The sequence below is a fragment of the Mus caroli genome, unplaced genomic scaffold, assembly GCF_978045245.1.
Source record: "Mus caroli unplaced genomic scaffold, Mus_caroli_1 scaffold_8, whole genome shotgun sequence".
Classification (NCBI taxonomy): Eukaryota; Metazoa; Chordata; class Mammalia; order Rodentia; family Muridae; genus Mus; species Mus caroli.
The window spans coordinates 132,133,994-132,155,397 of NW_028227263.1; the positions used below are offsets into that span (position 1 = coordinate 132,133,994).

At 44.0% G+C, this 21,404-nt stretch overlaps 1 protein-coding gene and 1 pseudogene across 3 annotated transcripts; one reads left to right on the top strand and one right to left on the bottom strand.

Moving 5' to 3' along the window:
• Positions 1 to 1,581: 1,581 nt before the first annotated feature.
• Znf8 (zinc finger protein 8) lies at positions 1,582 to 13,386 on the bottom strand. Of its 2 annotated transcripts, none has more exons than XM_021165975.3 (4): positions 13,219 to 13,386; positions 9,807 to 9,933; positions 9,459 to 9,554; positions 1,582 to 4,403 (listed from the first exon to the last, which is right to left on the bottom strand). In XM_021165975.3, the coding sequence occupies exons 1-4, from the start codon at positions 13,282 to 13,284 to the stop codon at positions 2,974 to 2,976; spliced, it is 1,719 nt and encodes a 572-aa protein (XP_021021634.3). In that variant the 5' UTR covers positions 13,285 to 13,386; the 3' UTR covers positions 1,582 to 2,973. The 2 variants fall into 2 exon arrangements, with proteins under 2 accessions (XP_021021634.3, XP_085698348.1); XM_085842222.1 differs by lacking the exon at positions 13,219 to 13,386 and adding an exon at positions 12,557 to 13,207.
• A 185-nt stretch (positions 13,387 to 13,571) lies between these two features.
• Positions 13,572 to 20,167, top strand: LOC110297248 (DNA repair protein SWI5 homolog pseudogene; annotated as a pseudogene). The gene is made up of 2 exons (XR_002378258.3): positions 13,572 to 13,685; positions 19,420 to 20,167. The product of XR_002378258.3 is annotated as a DNA repair protein SWI5 homolog pseudogene (transcript).
• The last annotated feature ends 1,237 nt before the right edge of the window (positions 20,168 to 21,404 follow it).

The following is a 21,404-nucleotide window of genomic DNA, read 5'->3' on the forward strand; positions in this document are numbered from 1 at the left end:
TTCAGTGTACTTACATATAAATAAATATTTCAACTAACTAACTAAATGTTAAAAAAGAAAGATGCCATAGTGTAAATTAAAAAAATACAAATAAAAAAGTATCTTGTTTTGTATAAAGCTTTTAAAATTTATTTATTTGCATTAAGAGCTGACAGGAGAGCTGGGCAGTGGTGACACACGCCTTTAATTTCAGCACTTGGGAGGCAGAGGCAGGCAGATTTCTGAGTTCAAGGCCAGCCTGGTCTACAGAGTGAGTCCCAGGACAGCCAGGACTATACAGAGAAACCCTGTCTTGAAAATCAAAACAAAACAAAACATCAACAACAACAAAAGGGCTGACAGGAAGGCTTTCCAATAGTCCTCCTGCAGCAACCTCATAGAACATGGAGCATGGGGGAGGAGCTTTGAGAACAGTGGGAGTCATGTGATCTTCTAAATGACTTTTTGTTTCTTTTTAAATTAGGTTTTCAATATATTGCAAGCACTTTCTTTTCTTTCTTTCTTTTCTTTTCTTTTTTTTTTTAAAAGATTTATTATTATAAATAAGTACACTGGAGCTGTCTTCAGACACACCAGAAGAGGTGTCAGATCTCATTAGGGGTGGTTGTGAGCCACCATGTGGTTGCTGGGATTTGAACTCAGGACATTTGGAAGAACAGTCAGTGCTCTTACCCGCTGAGCCATCTCGCTAACCCCCCACTTTTTTTTTTCTAAATGACTTTTTCTTTTCTTTTTAAATTAGGTTTTAGTATATTGCAAGCACTTTTTTTTCTAAATGACTTTTTTTTCCTTTTTAAATTAGGTTGAGTCATGTGATCTTAAGGGGCACCCCTTTAGCACAGTTCAGGGACTTGATACCAAACCGGAAATCAGTTCACTATATCAAAGTTATTTAAGTAACAAACAAAAGACGAAGAAACAGCACAACTAAAAGCTTTAAGAAAGAAACCAAACACACCGTGTAGGTTATGGAAAGATTAAAACAAATACGAAGGTTTATGAAGCAACCAGGAACATGTGGATGCTGGATATCTGATGGTGTCTGTTAGATATTAGTCATCCTTTCCCTTGAGATGTAAAAGAGTAACTTCTCCCTAAATATCTTTTGCTCTGGTTGAGAAGAGTACAATCAATAACCCCAGGTCACTGCTTTCATTCAAATTCTGGCCCAGAAGCACTGCTCAAAAACCCATGTGGCAAAACCCCAAAATGATGGACTTAGTGTGATTATGCAAAAGGCTTTGTCCCCGTGGGTCAGTGAGGTTACGGTTATATATACTTAAAGTCTTAGCCTTTCACAAATAGATTCAGAGAGATGAACAAGATGGTTTTCTGGGGTGGATGTGAAAACAATACTGGTAGGAGACCCAGTGAAAATATATCATTTGTCTTTTAGAATGTTCATTGTTAAGTGATAAAAGATTTACAGAAAGATAAAGGAATTATTCACCCTGAATATAAATGTTGCAAGTCAGTAATTTACTTAACACTAATTCACACACACACACACACACACACACACACACACACACACACACACACATATATATATGACTATTTGTTAAGAACAACTCACATGACTGTCAATACAGCATTGTTTAATCAATTTACAGTTTAGAAAAGGTGAGTTATTGTGTCTTTTGTACTGGGGACTGAATTTAGGGCCTTTTACATGCCAGCCTAGTGTTTTATTACCCAACCCTCTTGAGTTTGTATCAGGGCTTCTCCATGTTAATACTATTGATATTTGGGGCTAGAAAATTCTTGGAAGAGCTGCTCTGGACACTTAAGTATGTTGAGCAATATCCTGGGCCTCCACCCAGATACCAGTAACATCTTTTAAGTTGCAGGGACAAAAATGACTCCACATATTACCAAATGTCCTCTGAGGTCAAATTACCTCTAACAACCTTGGATATTTCAAGATAGTGGTTTTCATAGGCGCTGTGACTTTAGAGGATGTTGTAGAGTTCTGTGGGTACTTCTCTGTCAGATGATGTACTGAAATGAGGACAGGAGATACGCATGCTGCAATGACTGTCAAGTGCAGAGCCGAGCTACATGTGACTTAACCTGTGTGAGACGTAAACTGGGATTCTGACTTGAATTCACATAGAAACGCATATTACTTTGTGGACATTAGGAATTTAGACAGTTTCCACAATACAATAGCATTTTGATTTGTTCAAACTTTCATAAGAATTCATCACTATTCTGCAAAATCAATTTGGCATGATAAAGTCCCTTATAGTGTTTTTTTTTAGACAGCAGTATCCTTGAACCAGTCTTAAAGTTTCAGACCATGATCTCCTGGTAAAGATCGGTGCACATGGACATGGTAAGATAGCTCACTGACATAATACACCACAAATTAACTATCCTTTACGAAGAACTCGGGGAAGGCAACAGCTGGCTGCTGGCTCAGTTAAGCCAGGAGGAACAGACAAGTTGGGGGTGGGACTGGTGGCAGCCCATCTTGGAGCTAAACCAGGATTAAGCGCCACAGTTCCGGGCAAAGGTGGAAGCTTGTTTTTTTAAAATTACACACAACATGGGTCATATGTTATTTCCACACTATGCCAGTGCAGAGAGTTTATTCCTGGTAAACTCACTGTGGGATAATGGAGAAGATATCTCAAGGTGTCTGTTGTTGCTGGGTCTAGTGGCACACAGCCATGATCCCAGACTTAGGGAGGCGAATGAAAACAGAAAGATCAGAAAATTCAAGGTCATCCTTGGATATATAGTGAATTTGAGGCCAGCTTGGGCCACATGAGACCTTGTCTCAGAAAACAAAAACAGGAGCTGAGTTTGATACGTTTGAGAACTACCAACCTCAACTGTGTGGGAGGCACCACTTCCTTAGGAAGTCAGAGGTCAATACTGACATTATGCCATCTCTTGCCATCCATACACTGTGTGGACATAATGTTTGTGCCTGGTAACTCAAAAGATATCTAAAGAATTATCTTCCTAGCTAGATTCCCTGGTGTCAAACAGCATGGAGTTGCCCGCTGAAGGTTCTTCTACCCCAATAACATGCACAGAGTTTTTCTCCTGCATAATTTCATGAAGGTCAAACAAGGCCAGGGTTCTGCTTGCTTGTCCTGCCTTTGACTGGGCTACAGGAAGCTCTCTTAAATTTGAGTTTTGATACTGAATGAGTCTTGAGCCCCGTCTACAGGGCTGTTCTCGCCTTCTGCTACGTCCACGTAGTGGTTCTTCCTCTCTGTTGTGGGTGATCTGATGTCGGATGAGGTGAGAACTCTGAGTGAAACACTTTCCACACTGATTACACTTAAAGGGCCTATCACTCCGTTGAGTCCTTTCACCTTGACTCAACGGTGAGTCGCAGCCGAGGTGTTCTGTCCACTCGTGCTTTGTTAAAGCTGGTGCCTGCTCAAAGATCAGCCTCTGTCGGCACTCATAGGGTTTCTCACCAGCGTGCTTCCGCTGATGCTGGGCCAGGGAGGAACTGTGCCTGAAGCCCTTTCCACAGTGATTACACTCGTATGGCCTTTCCTCAGTGTGAGTCCGCAGGTGCAGGAAGAGGCAAGTGGTCCGGGAGAAAGATTTCCCACAAACACTGCAGGTATAAGGCTTCTCCCCAGTGTGTGTCCTCTTGTGTCGACCAAGGGATGAATTCTGATTGAAGGCCCTCCCACAGTCCTGACACTCATAGGGTTTCTCTCCAGTGTGAATTCTCCTATGGACTGTAAGGTGTGTACTGTGGCAAAAAGATTTCCCACATTCATCACACTTATAAGGCTTGTCTCCAGTGTGGATTCGCTCATGTTGAACAAGGGAGGAGTTTTGGCTGAAGGCTTTCCCACACTCTTTGCACATGTAAGGTCTTTCTCCCGTATGAATTCTCTTGTGCACTGTGAGATGTGCATTATGGTTAAATGACTTCCCACAATCAGTACACTTATAGGGTTTATCTTGCACCTGACTTTTTGTGAGTTCTGTAACGGGCATAATTTGATCAAAGGCTTTTTGACTGTCATTGTCATCAAAGGACTGTGTTGCTGGGGAGTCTGTCCGTTGTCTAACTAAGCTTGGATTATGTTCTAAATTTTTAACTTGTGAGTCATAAGTACAGCCATACTCTCTTCCAGAAATAACTGGTAATAGATAAGTGTTTAAGCCAAGAACACAGGTTTCCACAAGTCCAAGACTTTTGTGGCTTTGACTCTGAAGTGGTATCTCTTTGGGGTCATTCAAGTTACTCTGGTCCTTCTTGAGTGCCTGCCTCTGGCCATCACTTTCCTGATCTATCCCTATCATAGAACGACAAGGAACAGCCTTTGCAAACCCATCCTTTTCTGTAATGGGGGATGGTTTCATTTTTGGGAGGCCCTGGTCCTTTAGTAATGTGTGGTCTTCAGGTTCAAGAATCCAGCCTAAAAGAAAAACAAAGAGCTCTGAGTAGTTAATGGAAAACAAGGAGAGAAGTAGGTTCCAATACCCTGGACCTTAACAACCTGCTTTGTAACACCTGATTCTCCCCTTGACACCAACTATCCCGGCCCTCAACCACAGCTTTACTCCTAGACCAAGCACTGGAAACAAAATAAAAATGTACTATTTTCTTGCAAGGACACTGTTACACTCTACCATAAACCTAGTGCCCCAAAGTAGCTGTGTTTTGTATTTTACAATATGAAGTCCTAAAGTCCAGATGTCAGCAGGGCTGGATTTTCTTGGGAGCTCCACGGAAGAACCTATGGAAGTCAGTAGTGTAGCATCTTCAGACCCCTCTCAATAGTCTCTGCTTCTGTTGTCACATATCATTTTCTTACTGTGACCCTTTTGCTTCTTATAATTACTCTTATGATTATACTGGCCCCCTCTTATAGACGACTGGTTTTAGGGATTAGGAATTACACTTTATTGAGGACTTTATGCTTCTCTTCATTGCCCACCCTTAACATGCATGCAGGAGTCCACTGAGGTCAGAGAGTACTTGTGAGCCAACTTGTGGGTTTTGGGAACAGAACCCACGTCCTTTGCAAGAGCAGTAGGTGCTCTCAACCGCTGAGCCATCTTTTCAGCCCCACCCTTGGCATTCTTGAGGCCTCTCACCTGCCTAAGACTCACCATGACACTAGTGTCCAATCAGTGCCTGGAACTGACAGGTGCTAAATATTCAAAAACATCTGTCTCAGTGAATGCTGGAGGGGTTCAAGGGAAAACCAAGAGCCTGGCCACAGGAGAAAAGCTAGAGAAGCTGAGACTGGCTGGGCATTACACCCTTTGCTGCCTCTGAACAGCACACAGAGGGGCTTAATAAAATGTGTTATTCCACACAAAAAATTTTTTTTGAGTTTCTGCTTTTTTTTCTTCTTTTATTAGATATTTTCTTCATTTACATTTCAAATGCTATCACCAAAGTCCCCTATACCCTCCCTCTGCCCTGCTCCCCAACCCATTCACTCCTGCTTCCTGGCCCTGGCATTCCCCTGTACTGGGGCATATGATCTTCACAAGACCAAGGGCCTCTCCTCCCATTGATGGCCAACTAGGCCATCCTCTGCTATATATGCAACTAGAGACACAGCTGGGGGTGGAGGTACTGCTTAGTTCATATTGTTGATCCTCCTATAGGGTTGCAGACCCCTTTAGCTCCTTGGGTACTTTCTCTAGCTCCTTCATTAGGGACCCTGTGTTCCATCCTATAGATGACTCTGAGCATCCACTTCTGTATTTGCCAGGCACTGACATAGCCTCACAAGAGATAGCTGTATCAGGGTCCTGTCAGCAAAATCATGCTGGCATATGCAATAGTGTCTGGGTTTTGTGGTTGTATATGGGATGGATCCCCAAGTGGGGCAGTCTCTGGATGGTCCTTCCTTTTGTCTCAGCTCCGAACTTTGTCTCTGTAACTCCTTCCATGGGTATTTTGTTCCCCATTCTACGAAGGAATGAAGTATCCACACTTTGGTCTTCCTTCTTCTTTCCATCCTACTTACCCCTCTGCTCACCATGCAAATCACTTCTGAAGAGTGTGCTCTCCTCCGCTGCTCCCCATTCTTCCCCGCTGTCTTCCTTACTGTTCCTCCTACCACACCCCATGCTGCTTTCTCTGGCTGGAGCGTGCGTCCCCAGACATCTGCCTGCTTCAGTGTTATCTCAGAAAAGAGGCACTTCTGTGTGTCCTGGGAGCACCGTCTACCCTGTTTCTCAGGCTTTTTGTTGTTGTTGTCGTTGTTTGTTTGTTTCAACCATCACCTCCTGATAATTTCACTTCAGACACCTGACTGAAGGCTCATTTCAGTCTGTCTATCTTATTTTCTGCTACACTCCTAGCATCAAAGGCATTATTAAATGGGTGAGTCCTCAGGAATGCTTGCTGAATGGACTTCTGAGCTGATGCTATTAAAATACAGTCTCAGGGCAACCCTGGTCCAGACCAATGTTGTCAAAGGGAAGGGGGGAGGGAATGAAGAGGACCCAGTGAGGGAGATTTCAGGCCACTACTGAGGGCTGAGCTGGTATAACTGGGCCAGGCCAGGGGCTCTCGCAGCTCCAGTTGGCCCCCTAACAGACTACTGAGCCATAGTGTTTAGAAAGTCACAGTGTCTCCAGAGTGAAACTGTGGTAAGAGGAAGCAACGGTAGGGTTGAGACTGCAGTACACCAGGTAAAGTCAAGTAACTATAAGAGGGAACTGGTGAGAAACAAAGCAAGATGCAACAGGCCCACTAAATCACATGGCTGTACTGGGAGGGGGTTCGGCCTAGATAAGCACTCTTTTCCTTTAAAACAAAAGGATTACTCTCATTGAATGAAGAGCGTGCTAAACTGAATGATAGCCTCTCAAGGGTAGCCACATACCAGTCATTGGGCACTGTTACATGGCAAAGAGGATACTGTAAATTTAATTTAAAACATTTTTAGTGGAAATTTATTTTAATTTTAATTTTTATTTATGCATATGTATGTGAATGCACAGCATATGTGTGCAGGGGCCCGAGGTCAGAAGAGGCATCAGATCTCCTGGAGCTACAGTTAGAGATAGCTGGAACCAAGTTCAAGTTTTTTACAAGAAGAGAAAGCACTCTTAACTGGTGAGCTACTTCGCCAGGCCCAAATTAAGACTATTAACAGTGTGCAGTTCTCTAGGGATTCTAAACATCACCAAGAGGCTCCATGGAGGAAAGGCTGGTGAGCCAGAGTCTGCGAGGAATGTGAGGCAGTGGATACAGAGCTGAGTGATGTGCTCTGCAGAAGGCCGGCCCCATGAGCCATGGTACACGGCAGCCTCTGCACACTAGCAGAGACAAGGCAGTGGGACCTCTTCTGGAACTGCCAGAGCAGTCGCTTCTGATGAACTAATAACTACTTTCCACTCCAACCAATTTTCACAAATGTGAGGAAACACATTGGCCAGGGTTTTGCAGGGGCTTCCCTGCAGAGTGCTTGGACTTACAGGAGTTTATTACTACAACCAGTCAAATCTGTACTTTTCCCAACCACTTTGTCAGAGTAATTTGCTACGGTAGCAGTAGGGCATCTACACAAGTATTAATGCAAAGTGTGTTTCCATTTTAACAGGACTCTCTGGAGGCCTTTGCTTCTAGGACATGTATGACTCACAGTCTCTGCTATACTTCTGATGCCACACTTGCTGTGGTAGCCAGTCAAGGCTCAGTTATTTTGGAACCTAGATTCAGTCACAGCATATGCTGTCAGTGAGAAGCACTCCTGCAGATGAGTCGGATTTGCTCCTGACAACAAAGCAGTTGGAAGCAGCATTGGCAACAAGCAATAAAGGAGGGAGAAATGGATCTGCTGTAGACTCACGAACCTGACAGTGAGGGTCATGCCTCTTCATAGAGGTCAGTTTGTCTCTCTGCACCCCTTGAAGCATTTGGGAGGGTTGACTCCAGGCTGCTGGTTATATGTCACCAGAGCCATACCATATTCATTCCAGCTGTTAGAGTCCCAGTGCACCAGCCCATTTATTATGTATTAGACCTCTCCTTTCCACCTTCTCTAGTAAACAGTGTCAGGATAAGAGCAAGGAATCCAGGCCCGAACAAAGAGTACTGGGACCAGGGGACAGATGTCTGGCACTGTTCCTACCTCCTCCCTTCCTTCTCACCAGAACATGGAAGTGATGGCTAGAGCTATTGTAGTCAAACTGTAACCCTGAGCAGCTTAGAACCATTATCCCTAGCACATCTCTAAAATGACAAGCTAGCACCAGTGCCAGCTAAGTCAGGGGTCCTGGGTGGGTGCTGGGAATTGAACCCTGGTCCTTGGCAAGAAAAACAAGAGCTCTTAACCAATGAGCCAACTCTTCAGTCCTAGGACAAGTGTTTAATATCTAGTTAGATATTAGACGAGCAGAAGGGTATGAGGAACAGGTTTACAGAATCCAGCATGCAAGAACTGAATGGAAGCCGGGCGTGGTGGCGCACGCCTTTAATCCCAGCACTCGGGAGGCAGAGGCAGGCGGATTTCTGAGTTCGAGGCCAGCCTGGTCTACAAAGTGAGTGCCAGGATAGCCAGGGCTACACAGAGAAACCCTGTCTCGAAAAACCAAAAAAAAAAAAAAAAAAAAAAGAACTGAATGGAAGGCCAGGATGAAAATGCTGGGAATGCTCATGAGAAAGGGTGTGGCCTAGGAAGTAAGATGCTGCAGAAAAACAATCAAGGCAGGACTCTCACTGCTGGAGAGGAAGTGGATGGCTTTTGTGAGCAGAGGAGGGTGAGGCCCCAGTGGACCCTCCAGAAATACAAGACAACTGGCTAACCTGGCAGTCTAAGAGAAGTTTGCTCACAGGCTGGCCTTTGGGAGTGTTAGGGGACTTGGATTTGGGGTGGGTTCCCACCATCCTAATTGGTAAGAAAAGTTCACCTATCTACTTTTATTTCAAGCACCAGAATCATGGTATGCGCTAGACACAGAGTGTCCCTAGGACAGACTCTCATCCTCCCTGGAGCTCACAGTCCCTCATGTACTACCACAGCTCACTGCTGGAGGAACTGAGCACATTCTGTCTGACTCTAGAGTCTGAAGATCTAGAAACTCACATCTGCTGCCTCTAGACCAGTGGTTCTCAACCTGGGGGCTACATATCAGATGTCCTGCATATCAGATATTTACATTACAAATCATCGCAGTAGCAAAATCACAGTTATGGAGCAGCAACGAAAATAATGTTATGGTTGGGGGTCACCACAACATGAGGAACTGTATTAAAGAGTCACAGTGTTAGGAAGGCTGAGAATCACTGCTCTAGACTTTGCCTCCTAAAGCCTTTTCGCTTCACAGATTTTTCTTTGCGTCTTTGGCTATAACCAAAGCTTTTAGTCTGGTGTTAAGTCCCGTGAAGCTCCTAAAAGAGGAATAGGTTTGAGGGCCATGAAACCATATTCTTCCTAAGTACATCTCTAGTGGCCTCCTGGAATCCCCCCAACTAGGGGGCACCCACTTGGTGGGGTTCTTACCTGGATGGCAGGCCCGGGTGCCTCCTCTGTCTGCCACCCACAGCTCAGCACCTTGTTCCAGCTGGGAGATAACTGCAGGTTTGGGAAGATCAGGACCTGGAAATAGGAAGAGACACAGGAAGTCGGAAGCTGCTCTGGGAAAAACAAGCCCAGGCTGCAGCTCAGGCTCTTGACCATCAGGACATGTGGGCATCCACAGTCACATGAGGGTTTTGGTCTGTGACAGAAAGGACACAAGAGTGTCCTACAGGGAATGAGGACTCAAGGTTAAGTTGGAGCTCCATATTAGAGGCCCACAGTCACGACTCAGGAAGATTCCACCACTATAGTTAGGGAAGCAGAACTTACCCACAGAGAGAAGGTGCCCAAAGGTCTCCAGCATCACATCACGGTACAGAGTCCTCTGGGTAGGGTCCAGCTGCCCCCACTCCTCTTGGGTAAAGTCCACAGCCACATCTCGGAAAGTCACTGGCTCCTGAAACATTTCCAGGCAACCTTGATTAGTTGGACCATCTAACTCTGTGGTAGAGGAAACAGGCAGGCAGGGGTCTTGACAAACTGTACACTCTGACTGATGTGCCTCAGCCCTCACTGGGAGCCTACTGGAGCACTATGGGGTAGGCATGGGCTACCATGACAACATATGAGAGCACTTGGCAGGATCAACAAAGCCAGACACAGCTGGCCTATGACTGATCAGACAGACTAGACATGCAGGTTTATGTCATATAGAAATGGCTAGAAGGGCTGGCGAGATGGCTCAGGGGTTAGGAGCACTGACTACTCTTCCAAAGGTCCTGAGTTCAAATCCCAGCAACCACATGGTGGCTCACAACCACCTGTAATGAGATCTGACTCCCTCTTCTGGTGCATCTGAAGTCAGCTACAGTGTACTTATGTATAATAAAAAATAAATCTTAAAAGAAAAAGATATGACTACTAGGTTTTTTTGTTTTTGAGTATGTTTATGAGTGTTTGTGTGTATGCATGTCTGTATAGAGGCCAGAAGGCAACCTCAGGTGATCAGATCTTCGTCTTCTACACATTCTTCTATTGATGACCAGGCCACATCAGCATTATTTGTTATTTGATCACCAGGTCCCATCTCTGCCCCCTCCCTCTTTTTAACCTACTATCTTCGCTCAGCTTTCAGTATCTTATCCAATGTTCAAGAGGTTCTTTCCAACCCTATACCAGTCCTCAACACCTTTCCCTGCTTTTCCATTTTGTGTGTGGTGCTAGGACGTCCCACCTGTAGGCAAGCACTCTTCCCACTGAGTTACATCACCAGTCCCTAAAACAGTGCTTCTTAAGATGTGGGTTGCAGCCGGGCGGTGGTGGCACATGCCTTTAATCTCAGCACTTGGGAGGCAGAGGCAGGCAGATTTCTGAGTTGGAGGCCAGCCTGGTCTACAAAGTGAGTTCCAGGACAGCCAGGGCTATACAGAGAAACCCTGTCTCGAAAAACCAAAAAAAGAAAAAAAAATGTGGGTTGCAACTCCTTTGGGGGTTGCCTATCAGATATCCTGCATACCAGATATTTACATTACGATTCACAACAGTAGCAAAATTATAGTCATGAAGTAGCAACAAAATAATTTTGTGGTTGGGGGTCACCACAGTATGATGAACTGTATTAAAGGGTCACAGCATTGAGAACCACTGCTCTGGACACTTGAATGGCTCCTTGTCACTTTTCAATAAAGGCTGATCACTCCCCCAAAGATATCCAGGTACCTGCTCCTGAAACTTATGAATATTACGGTAGTAACATAGACTTTGCCGATATGATAAAGACGACAAAACAGGCACATGTCCTGAGTTATCTGGGTGGCCTCTAAATGCAACCACACATTTAGGAGATAGGCGTGAGACTTGAGAAGTTGGAAAGTAATGTGATCGCCTAAGGGAGATGCTACATTGCTGCTCTGAGGCTAGATAAAAGGCCACAAGGCAAGGAGTGCCGGGGCTACAGCTCTTATAGCTGGAAAAGCAGAGAACCTCCCCTAGAACTTGGTGGAAGTATGGCTCTGCTTAGTTTAGTGGTGCTCATTTCTGACTTCTCATCTCTAGACTGTGTCCCCCCCCAACCCCCCGCGCCTTTTTTTAAATTTCTGAGAGAGGGTCCAGCCTGGCTTTGAATTTATCATCTTCCTGCTTCAGTCACTCATGTTGCTGGATTATATACATGTGTCACCAGTCTTGGCTTACAATGTACATTGTCTTTTGCTACACAGTTTGTAAATACTTGCTACAGCAACCACAAGAAACTAGTGTACTAGACCTCTAGGGTCTCCTTATTTGGTCCTTGCTCCTGTGGAGGTTAGCCTCCAAAATGGCCCCTCAGTAACCCCTCCACCTCATCCCTCCCCACCCCTGATCTGCATGCAACCATGATGACTTCTAAAACTGATAGGATACTGTGGAAATGACAGCATAAAGTCTGAGCTGAGGTCACAGGTGACAACACAGCTTCTACCTTGCCATCTTCTGGATCACACCACTCTATAGGAAACTACACTTTACACAGTGAGACCTAAGTGCTTCCATAGCAAGGCCTACAAGGAGAAACACTGAGTTCTCCTGCCAACGGCATGTGAATGAATTATCTTGACAGTGGGTCTTCTAGGCTCTGATAAGTCTCAAGTAATAACTGTTGGACTGTCATTTTGAATATAACTTTAAGAGCCTAGGGTAGATCCATAAACTAAGTCACTCTTGATTTCCTACCCCATCAGAAACCATGAAGTAGTGTTTATTTCAGGTCTCACTGTGTTTTGTGTGTACTATTTGAAACACGACAACAGAGTGATTAAACACACTTCTTCTCCCGCCCGTCTCATTGCTTACTCCTTGACAAACTGTCAGCCTCATGACTGTTACCTAAGACTTGACTGGGGCTGGCGAATCCACCTTCACTATGGCTCATTCATATAGCTGTTGATAGGCCTCAGTTCTCAGTTCTACACTCTGGTCACATTTCATGAAAAACTGAGATAACGTGAATCTGATTATTTGCAATCTAAGACTATCATAAGCTCACTTTTCACACCAAATGTAATTAACACAAATTTCCCCCAAGCAAATCAAATACCCACCTCCTGACCTCCAGAGCATAATTTCAACGTTGCAGAACTTATGTATGAATTGGTCTTGGCTTCTGCTAGGTGAACTACGGTGAACAGAATAAGCAATTTGTCTACAAGTGCAGAACTTTGATGACCAGGAGCTTGACAAACACTATTAGCCACACCTACCACAGTTTTCCCAAGGCCCAGAAGGGCGTGACCCTTGGAAGTTACTTCTGTTTTCCTAACTTGGTACCTCTGCCCCACGAAGTTATGCCTTACTTGCAAAATAGGGGTCATGGTGTGGAGCTTCCCTTAAAAGTCTGTTGATTCTGCGCCTTAGGACATGTTTTGAGGACCGTACCCGCAATGTGGTTGGTCTGTAATGCTAGTCAGTCACCTGTCATCTCTGAGAACCTTCTTTCGGGATAAATGGGAGGGCGTTGGCCAGAGCGGGGTCGAACCCCTGAGCAGGGCCTGTCTGTCCTCAGGGAAATGACCACCCTCCTCCCCCTCCACCCCATGGCACGGAGACAGGAGGCTGAAGCATGCACACAGAGGGAACTAGATTTGGACCCAGGCTCGGAGGCTGAGCCACAGCGCTTATTTCTCTCGTGGAAAAAGCGCCGCGGGCTACAGGTCACTCTGTCGGGAACAGCGGGACTCGGAGTCCAATCCGTCCTTTTTGTTACCTGAAGTTGTGTTGCTTGCGGCCGCGAGGCCATTGCCACTGTTGATGCTTTGTCCTGGTGGTCCATTCCAGGCCAACAGGTCAGCCACAGACGTCCAAGGACACCCTAATTTTAAACTCAGCCCCGTCCTGGGGACCACCGGACCGGCCTCCCGCTGGACAATGGCGGCAGCGCCAGGGACACTGAGACTACAATTCCCAGAAGGCCACGCGCCGAGACGTAGCACTTAACCAATGGAAGCTAGCGCCAGCCCAACGTTGACCAATCGGGGAAGGCCTGGCCTCTGGTCTAAGGGAGTGCAAACCACTCACAGGTCTTGTTTAAGGATCAGGTCTGGGTACCAGCAGAGGTCAGTTTACATTCCGTTACCTGCGGGTGCGGGCATCACTTGGGCTCCGAGTTCCCCGGAAAATAATCCTTCTGCCCTGACGACTGAGTTCAGGGTATATATGCATCTGCACAGTGAGGTGAGCGCGCAGCAGCAAGGTCTTGGTGTTAGAGTTGGTCAATCTGACCTGCTGCTGGATCCCCCCCCCCCCCCCCCCCCCCCAGACAGGGTTTCTCTGTATAGCCCTGGCTGTCCTGGAACTCACTTTGTATTTCTGATTCCTGCCCAGTCTGGTGTACAGAGTGAGTTCCAGGACAGCCAGGGCTACAAAACCCTGCCTTGAGAAGGGAAAGAAAGAAGGAAAGAGAGAAAGAGAAAAAGAAAGAAAGAAAGAAAGAAAGAAAGAAAGAAAGAAAGAAAGAAAGAAAGAAAGAAAAGAAAAAGAAGGAAGAAAGAAAAGAAGGAAGAAAGAAAGAAAAGAAGGAAGGAAGGAAGGAAGGAAGGAAATAAACAATGGGTGCTTGCTAGTTTTCACTAGGTTGATGATGTAATAGAAAAAGACCAAAAATACACTATACCCTTAAAGAGACAGAGACTATCAGGTGTAGAACAGCAGGCTCTGCCCTTCCTCCACTATCCCCACTCCCCAGTGCTGGGATATTGAACCTAGGTCTTTATGCAGGAGAGGTAAGTGCTCTATTACAGACCTGCAGTCCAGCAAACAGCAGGTCCTTTTATTCTCATCCTCCCTTCTCTATCTCTCCCTCCTTTCAGCCTAGTAGTTTTCTTTGTTCTCTCCTGGCATCTTCCCCACCAGTCTGACAATGACAGTAGTGTCATAACTGGTGCTCTGATTCTGGGCTGGGCATTTCTAGGTTCTTGGCCTCTTTTCCAAAGAATTGAATTTAAGAGCTTACAGAAAAAAGTAAGATAATGTTATTTGAATAAAAGTGAAATTACAAATTATGTAGGTACACTATTAAAGATTGACAATGAGTTATGGGAGTGAAGATTCTCAGTGTCCAGATTATTGCTCAGGGCTTCCTTTTATAGGGCTCAGGAGAAGGGGGTGCTGATTACTAGATACGTAGTTTGGGTGGTTCTCTACTCTGACTGATAGAGTAGGTCATATATTCGTTTTCTCTACTGTGCATGTCCTTTTTATAATGCATCTGATTTTAAACATAAGTGTGCCCTTATGTATCAGCATAAGGTGGTAAATAGGAAGGTCTCCCTAAAAGTAACAGAGGACACAGTTTTCCTTTCTTGTGTATGCATCTGAAACTAGTTCAGGCCAGATCAGCTTTTCCACTCTTCATACACAGACAATGCTGAGAATATTCTTGAACAGAAACTGTCTAATCTGAACATTGCCAAGGACAGGAAAACTTATACTACTGTTCAGAGACGGAAGTATGGGTAGCCTGATGTAGCTAGAAGTTCTGAGGTTACTGGAGGCATTGTTTGGAGAGGTGTGTGTGTATAGTATGTGACACTGAAGGCTCCCACGTGTGTTACTGCAAGAGGACTGTGTGTTCATAATCTCAAATCAAATAGGGGATGGGAGGTCTTAGTGTAGTAAACTATCTCCTATGCTCACCTGCCTCAGAATCAAGCAGTGCAGTGGGTTTGAATGAGATATTTCCCCGTAGTCTCAGGCATTAGAACAGTTGGGGATGATGCTCTTTGGGGTGCAACCATGCTGGAGGAAGTATGACACTGGGACCTGCCGGAATCCTCGCAGTCACCAGAGCCAGCAAAGTAATGATCCACAGGAGGTAAAAGGGTAGCTCAGGCACAACAGGACTAAGTAGTTAGTGTTGGTTCAAACTTCGGAAGTCTGACCCCCAAATAGTTTATTTTAGGCACAGCACAATTTGGTGAAAACTTTGATGGTGATAAACCTGATCAGGCAGGTTGTGTTTGATGGAGCCACCAGTGTAGAGTTGCCACAACACCAATAAAACATGGTGATTGTTAGAAATTGGCTAACAGCCACTCAAGCTATTGGCAGCTTCTCTCATGTTGCAGCAGCCACTGTAGAAGCTATTCAAAAACCTTTTCAAAAAGGGTCTTATTTTGAATTTGGAAATAAAAGACATTTGAAAAATGAATGCAAAAGTATTCTAGTAATCCTGCCTCTTTTTTTTTTTTCACTGTTTTTTTTTTATTACGTATTTTCCTCAATTACATTTCCAATGCTATCCCAAAAGTCCCCCATACCGCCCCCCACTTCCCTACCCACCCATTCCCATTCTTTTGGCCCTGGCATTCCCCTATATTGGGGCATATAAAGTTTGCAAGTCCAATGGGCCTCTCTTTCCAGTGATGGCCGACTAGGCCATCTTTCGATACATATGCAGCTAGAGACAAGAGCTCCGGGGTACTGGTTAGTTCATCATGTTGTTCCAACTATAGGGTTGCAGATCCCTTTAGCTCCTTGGGTACTTTCTCTAGCTTCTCCATTGGGAGCCCTGTGATACATCCAATAGCTGACTGTGAGCATCCACTCCTGTGTTTGCTAGGCCCCTGCATAGTCTCACAAGAGACAGCTATCTTTGGGTCCTTTCAGCAAAATCTTGCTAGTGTATGCAATGGTGTCAGCGTTTAGAAGCTGATTATGGGATGGATCCCTGGATACGGCAGTCTCTAGATGGTCCATCCTTTCATCACAGCTCCGAACTTTGTTTGTCTATATTGTTAAAAAAAAAAAAGGAGGGCTGGTGAGATGGCTCAGTGGGTAAGAGCACCCGACTGCTCTTCTGAAGGTCCAGAGTTCAAATCCCAGCAACCACATGGTGGCTCACAACCATCCGCAACGAGATCTGGCGCCCTCTTCTGGAGTGTCTGAAGACAGCTACAGTGTACTTACATATAATAAATAAATAAATCTTTAAAAAAAAATAAAAAATATCATAAAAAAAAAGGAAAACATTAGGCTAAGGAAAGTCGATCCAAATTTGACAAGGATAGTAAATCTTAAAGTTCTCAAGGGAGCAACACCCAACCCTAGGAATGAGGGAGAAATTGACCCAGATAACCAGGATCAAAACTCAATATCTAGTCATTCAGGAGGATCAGCAGGATCTAATGCAGTGGGGATAAATTCCTTAGTTTTATAGATAAGATTGTTATCAGAAGATGGACATTCTATGTTGAGCTGAAAACTGTTTCTTTAGTTTTAGAACAGTGGTTCTCAACCCATGGGTCAAAACTCCTTTGGGGTCAGATAGCCTGCACATATCACACACACACACACACACACACACACCACACCACACCACACACACACACACACATTATAATTCACAACAGTAGAAAAATTACAGTTATGATCGTTGGGAGCCAACCACAACATGAGGAACTGTGTTAAAGGACTGCAACATTAGGAAGGTTGAGAATCACAGCTTTACAGTCATTCTAGATACTAAGGCAGATCACTCAGTTATTACCATTGTCCTGGTTTGGGTTGCATTGCTGTGAAGAGACACCCAACCAAGGTAATGCTAATAAAGGACAACATTTAATTGGAGCTGGCTTACAGGTTCAGAGGTTTAGTCCATTATCATCATGGCAGGAAGTATGACAGCATCTAGGTAGACAGGAGCTGAGAGTTCTACATTTTGATCCAACTGCAACCAGGAGATACTGTCTCTTTTGCACTGGGAGGAACTTGAGCACTAAGAGCCCTCAAAGCCCACCTACACCGTGACACACTTCCTCCAACAAGGCCACCTCCTAATAATGCCACTTCCCATGGACTAAGCATATTCAAATCACCACAGTCATCAAGTGGAATGGCCCCCACACTGGCCAATGTGTAGTGGCCCACCACTACAAGATGTTGGAGCCTTAAAGATTCTTCTTGAACTGTGCAGTATTTTTCAGGACTTTTATGTAACTTGTGGTAAAGAGATATTACAACAAATGCAAGCAGTACTAACTACTAACTTACTAACTTACTGCTATTATAATGTAAGAAAATATAACCCCCTAACTGGGGTCATTGATCAAGGGCCATCCAAACAGCCTTTATAACTACAGTGGATCTCTGATGACCTACTATGAATTGATCAAAGGCTCCTTCATGACGACAAATTAAAACAGACCAAACCTCTAATACAGGAACAATTGTAACTAGGACATATAGAACCTTTCGCTAGTTTCCTTGGAGCTCCACTATTTTTGTAATTCATAAAAGGACAAAGAATAAAATTTAGCTGTCAAATTATCTGAGGTCATAAATGCTACTATGAAAACAATGGTGGCCCTATGATTCCTCAAGGACATGGTTATACTTGACTTAAAAGACTTTTTCATTATTCCTTTATATCCTGAGGATAAGGATCATTTTGCATTCTTTGTTCCTACTTTAAACAGTCAGCAGCCATTAACACAGTATCAGTGGAAAGTTTTACTACAAAGGATGAAAAATAGCCCCACTATATGTCAATATTATGTACACAAAGCATTTAATCTGGTGCTAATTTAATTTCCAAAAGTATTGGTCATTATGTGGATGATATTCTCCCCTTTCACTTATCTAGTGAATACTTAAATCAGTGCCTAGCTTTCATGGTAAGCAAACTAAAAGAGCAAAATTTAAACACAACTTCAGGTAAAATACAAAAACAATCACCTTGTTGGGCCATGGTGGCACAACTTTGATCCCAACACTTGGGACCCAGAGGTAGGCAGATCTCTGTGAGTTCAAGGCCAGTCTGGTGTACACAGTGAGTTCCATGACAGAAATCCTGCCTTGAAAAACAAAACAAAACAAGCAAACAAAAATTACCTAATGATTATTTAGGATATATTAAAAAAATTTAACAACAAATTTGCTATCATCTTAAAATTTCACAAACAATGTACCCCCAGTTACTTAGAAAAAAAGAACTTTGGGCTATATTAAATTAGATACATTCTTTTTTTTTTTTAAGATTTATTTATTATTACATCTAAGTACTGTATAGCTGTTTACAGACACACCAGAAGAGGGTGTCAGACCTTATTACAGATGGTTGTGAGCCACCATGTGGTTTCTGGGATTTGAACTCAGGACCTTTGAAAGAGCAGCCAGTGCTCTTAACCACTGAGCCATCTCTCTAGCCCCTTTGGAGACTCTTGATGTGGTGATTTGAATATGCTTGGCTCAGGGAGTGGCACTATTAGGAAGTCTAGTCTTGTTGGAGTAGGTGTGTCACTGTGGGCGTGGGCTTTAAGACCCTCCTCCTAGCTGCCTGGAAGCTAGTCTTCTCCTGTTTACCTTCAGAACAAGACGCTGAACTCTCAGTTCCTCCTGCACCATGCCTGTGTGGGTACCACATGCTTCCTGCCTTGATGATAGTGGACTGAACCTCTGAGCCTGTAATCCAGCCCTAATTAAATGTTGTTCTTATAAGAGTTGCCTTGGCCCTGGTGTCTATTCACAGCAGTAAAACCCTAACTAAGATACTTGGTTAAACTCCATTAGAAAACTTGAAACAGAGAAAGTTATTGGTATATTAAATAATTCTTCTGCTAAAGTGGTAGCTCATAGAATTAATTCCCTACTTCTTCATCAGCTGTGTATCTTTTCTCCTCATCACTTACAGGGATTATATATCAACAGGGTAATGGTGTTACAGAAATTTATAATGTCATAACTCGCTGCACTGATCTATAACTCCTTATTTACAAGAAATTATAGATTTGATAATGATGGGCAGGGCACATCTTAAACCACTTACTGGTAAAGAGACTACAGAAATGGTTGTGCCATTAAATAAAATGCAGGTTGGTTATTTGTTCCATGACGATAATAATTGGCAGGTAGCATTAGCATGTTACTTGGGATCAATAGATAACCATTATTCTAAAAATCTCCTTTTAAGGTATTTTGAAGATACTTTAAAATACCCCATGGGGGTGCGTGCGCAGACTGACGTGGGGCGGTTGGTGGTCTCCGTCGTCGGTTTCTAGTTCCCTGAAGCAGCCGTTTAACCCCAAACTCTGGACCCTTCCGAGCTTAAGCCCACCCCGCTCCGGGTGCCCCGGACCTTAGGGTTCAGGAGGGGTGAGTCAGAATTCAGCCGACTTAACCATGGCGGCTACCGATCACCGCAATGGCCATTCCCCATGATTGATGAGAATAACGATGTCAGCGAGGAGGCCTTGAGCGCTGACATTAAGAAACTGAAGGAGAAGCATGACACGCTGGACAAGGAGATCTCCCAGTTAATAGCAGAGGGCTACCGTGTGATTGAGCTGGAGAAGCTTATCTCCCTCCTCCATGAGTACAATGGCATCAAGGATGTATCACAGATGCTGCTGGGGAAGCTGGCTGTGACTCGAGGCGATACCACCAAGGAGTTATATCCAGATTTTGATCTAAACCTGAATGACTGAGCAGCTTCTTGGAGATTTTCATCTACAGCCCACAGGGACAGGAGGATGGGGGCATAAAAGGCAGAGTCTAGACAGCATATTCATATGGTTTTCAGATTTTAAAAGATGCTAGAAGCCCTCCAAAGTTTGGGGTGGGTTCTAGAGAAGAGTATTGGGAGGGGTGGGTACTGTCAATGTTAAGTTCCTAAACATACTTGTGAGTAGGTGTGTGTGGTTGTTCCTTTTGTTAATAAACATATGAGCAGTCAAAAAAAAAATACCCCATGGGTATTGCCTAACATTATATCTAAAAATAGATATAATTCTATCTATAGAGACTGCTTTCTATGCTTTTACAGATGTCTCTTCAAAAATGGACAAGAAGCTTATGTTTTATATAAATTTAATATCCTCCACCAAAAAGATTGTACTCACTCCTGGTTGTATAGCTCAACAATCTCAACTCACTGTAGTCAGCCAGTTTTTTTTCTTTAATTTTTTCGGCCCTGCTCGCTCCAGCTGTAATTATTTCATATATGTCACTGTCTTCAGACACAGCAGAAGACAGCATCAGATGTCCATTACAGATGGTTGTGAGCTACCATGTGGTTGTTGGGAATTGAACTCAGGACCTCTGGGAGAGCAGTCGGTGCTCTTAACCTTTAAACCAACTCTCTAGCACATTCAGCCAGATTTTTTTTGAGACAGGTTTCTCTGTGTATCTCTGGCTGTACTGAGTCTCAGTCTGTAGACCAAGCTGGCCTGGAACTCAGAGATCCCCCATGCCTCTGCCTCCTGAGCGCTAGGATTATGGGCATGCACTACCACTGCCCAGCTAACTGATCAGGTTTTATTAGCTGTTTTTCAGTCACTGAATATTTTAACTGTTTCTGCATGTTGTACTCAAGCTGTTCTTGTTTTAGAAACTGCAAGACTTAAACCCAACCCCACTACTAATGTTATTTCACAATGACTTCTCTTGCTTAAGGTGTCTGTAAGACAATGACCTCAAGTTTTCATAACTCAGTATGTTCATTCTTACTTGGCAGGTTCCTTAACATCCACCAATGCTCTAGTTGATGCACTTGCCTTCTCACCACCAATACCTTCTTTCCAAGCCGCTCAAAAATCTCATAAACTTCACCTCTTGTTCTTTCACACCACTGCCCTCTACAGGTGGAATTAATTCTCGAGTGTTAAAATCTAACAGTCAGAATTTGGACATTTCAAATATGTTCATGTTAATACTTTTTCTAATATGATTGTTGCTTCTGCTAACAGCACTAAAACCATCTTGGGTGTCATTAGTCATTTATTATGCTCTGTTTTCTTTCTAGAGCTCATCTCACCACGGAAAACTGATAGTGGTCCTGCTTATACTAGCAAATGTTTGAAGGAATTTTCCAAATTGTGGAATAGTGATCATATACAATCCACAGGGTAGAGTTATTTCATACCGACACAATCAAATACTTAAATCACAAAATTTAAA

What these genes read in the sequence shown, in the direction of transcription:
- Znf8 (XM_085842222.1), bottom strand. Translation starts at nt 12,826, where the DNA reads ATGACCCCTATTTTGCAAGTAAGGCATAACTTCGTGGGGCAGAGGTAC. An exon ending in TATGCTCTGGAGGTCAGGAG is followed by an intron (nt 9,934 to 12,556) that starts GTGGGTATTTGA and finishes GAAATGTTTCAG; the next exon opens with GAGCCAGTGACTTTCCGAGA. An exon ending in CACCCGGGCCTGCCATCCAG is followed by an intron (nt 4,404 to 9,458) that starts GTAAGAACCCCA and finishes TTTTTCTTTTAG; the next exon opens with GCTGGATTCTTGAACCTGAA.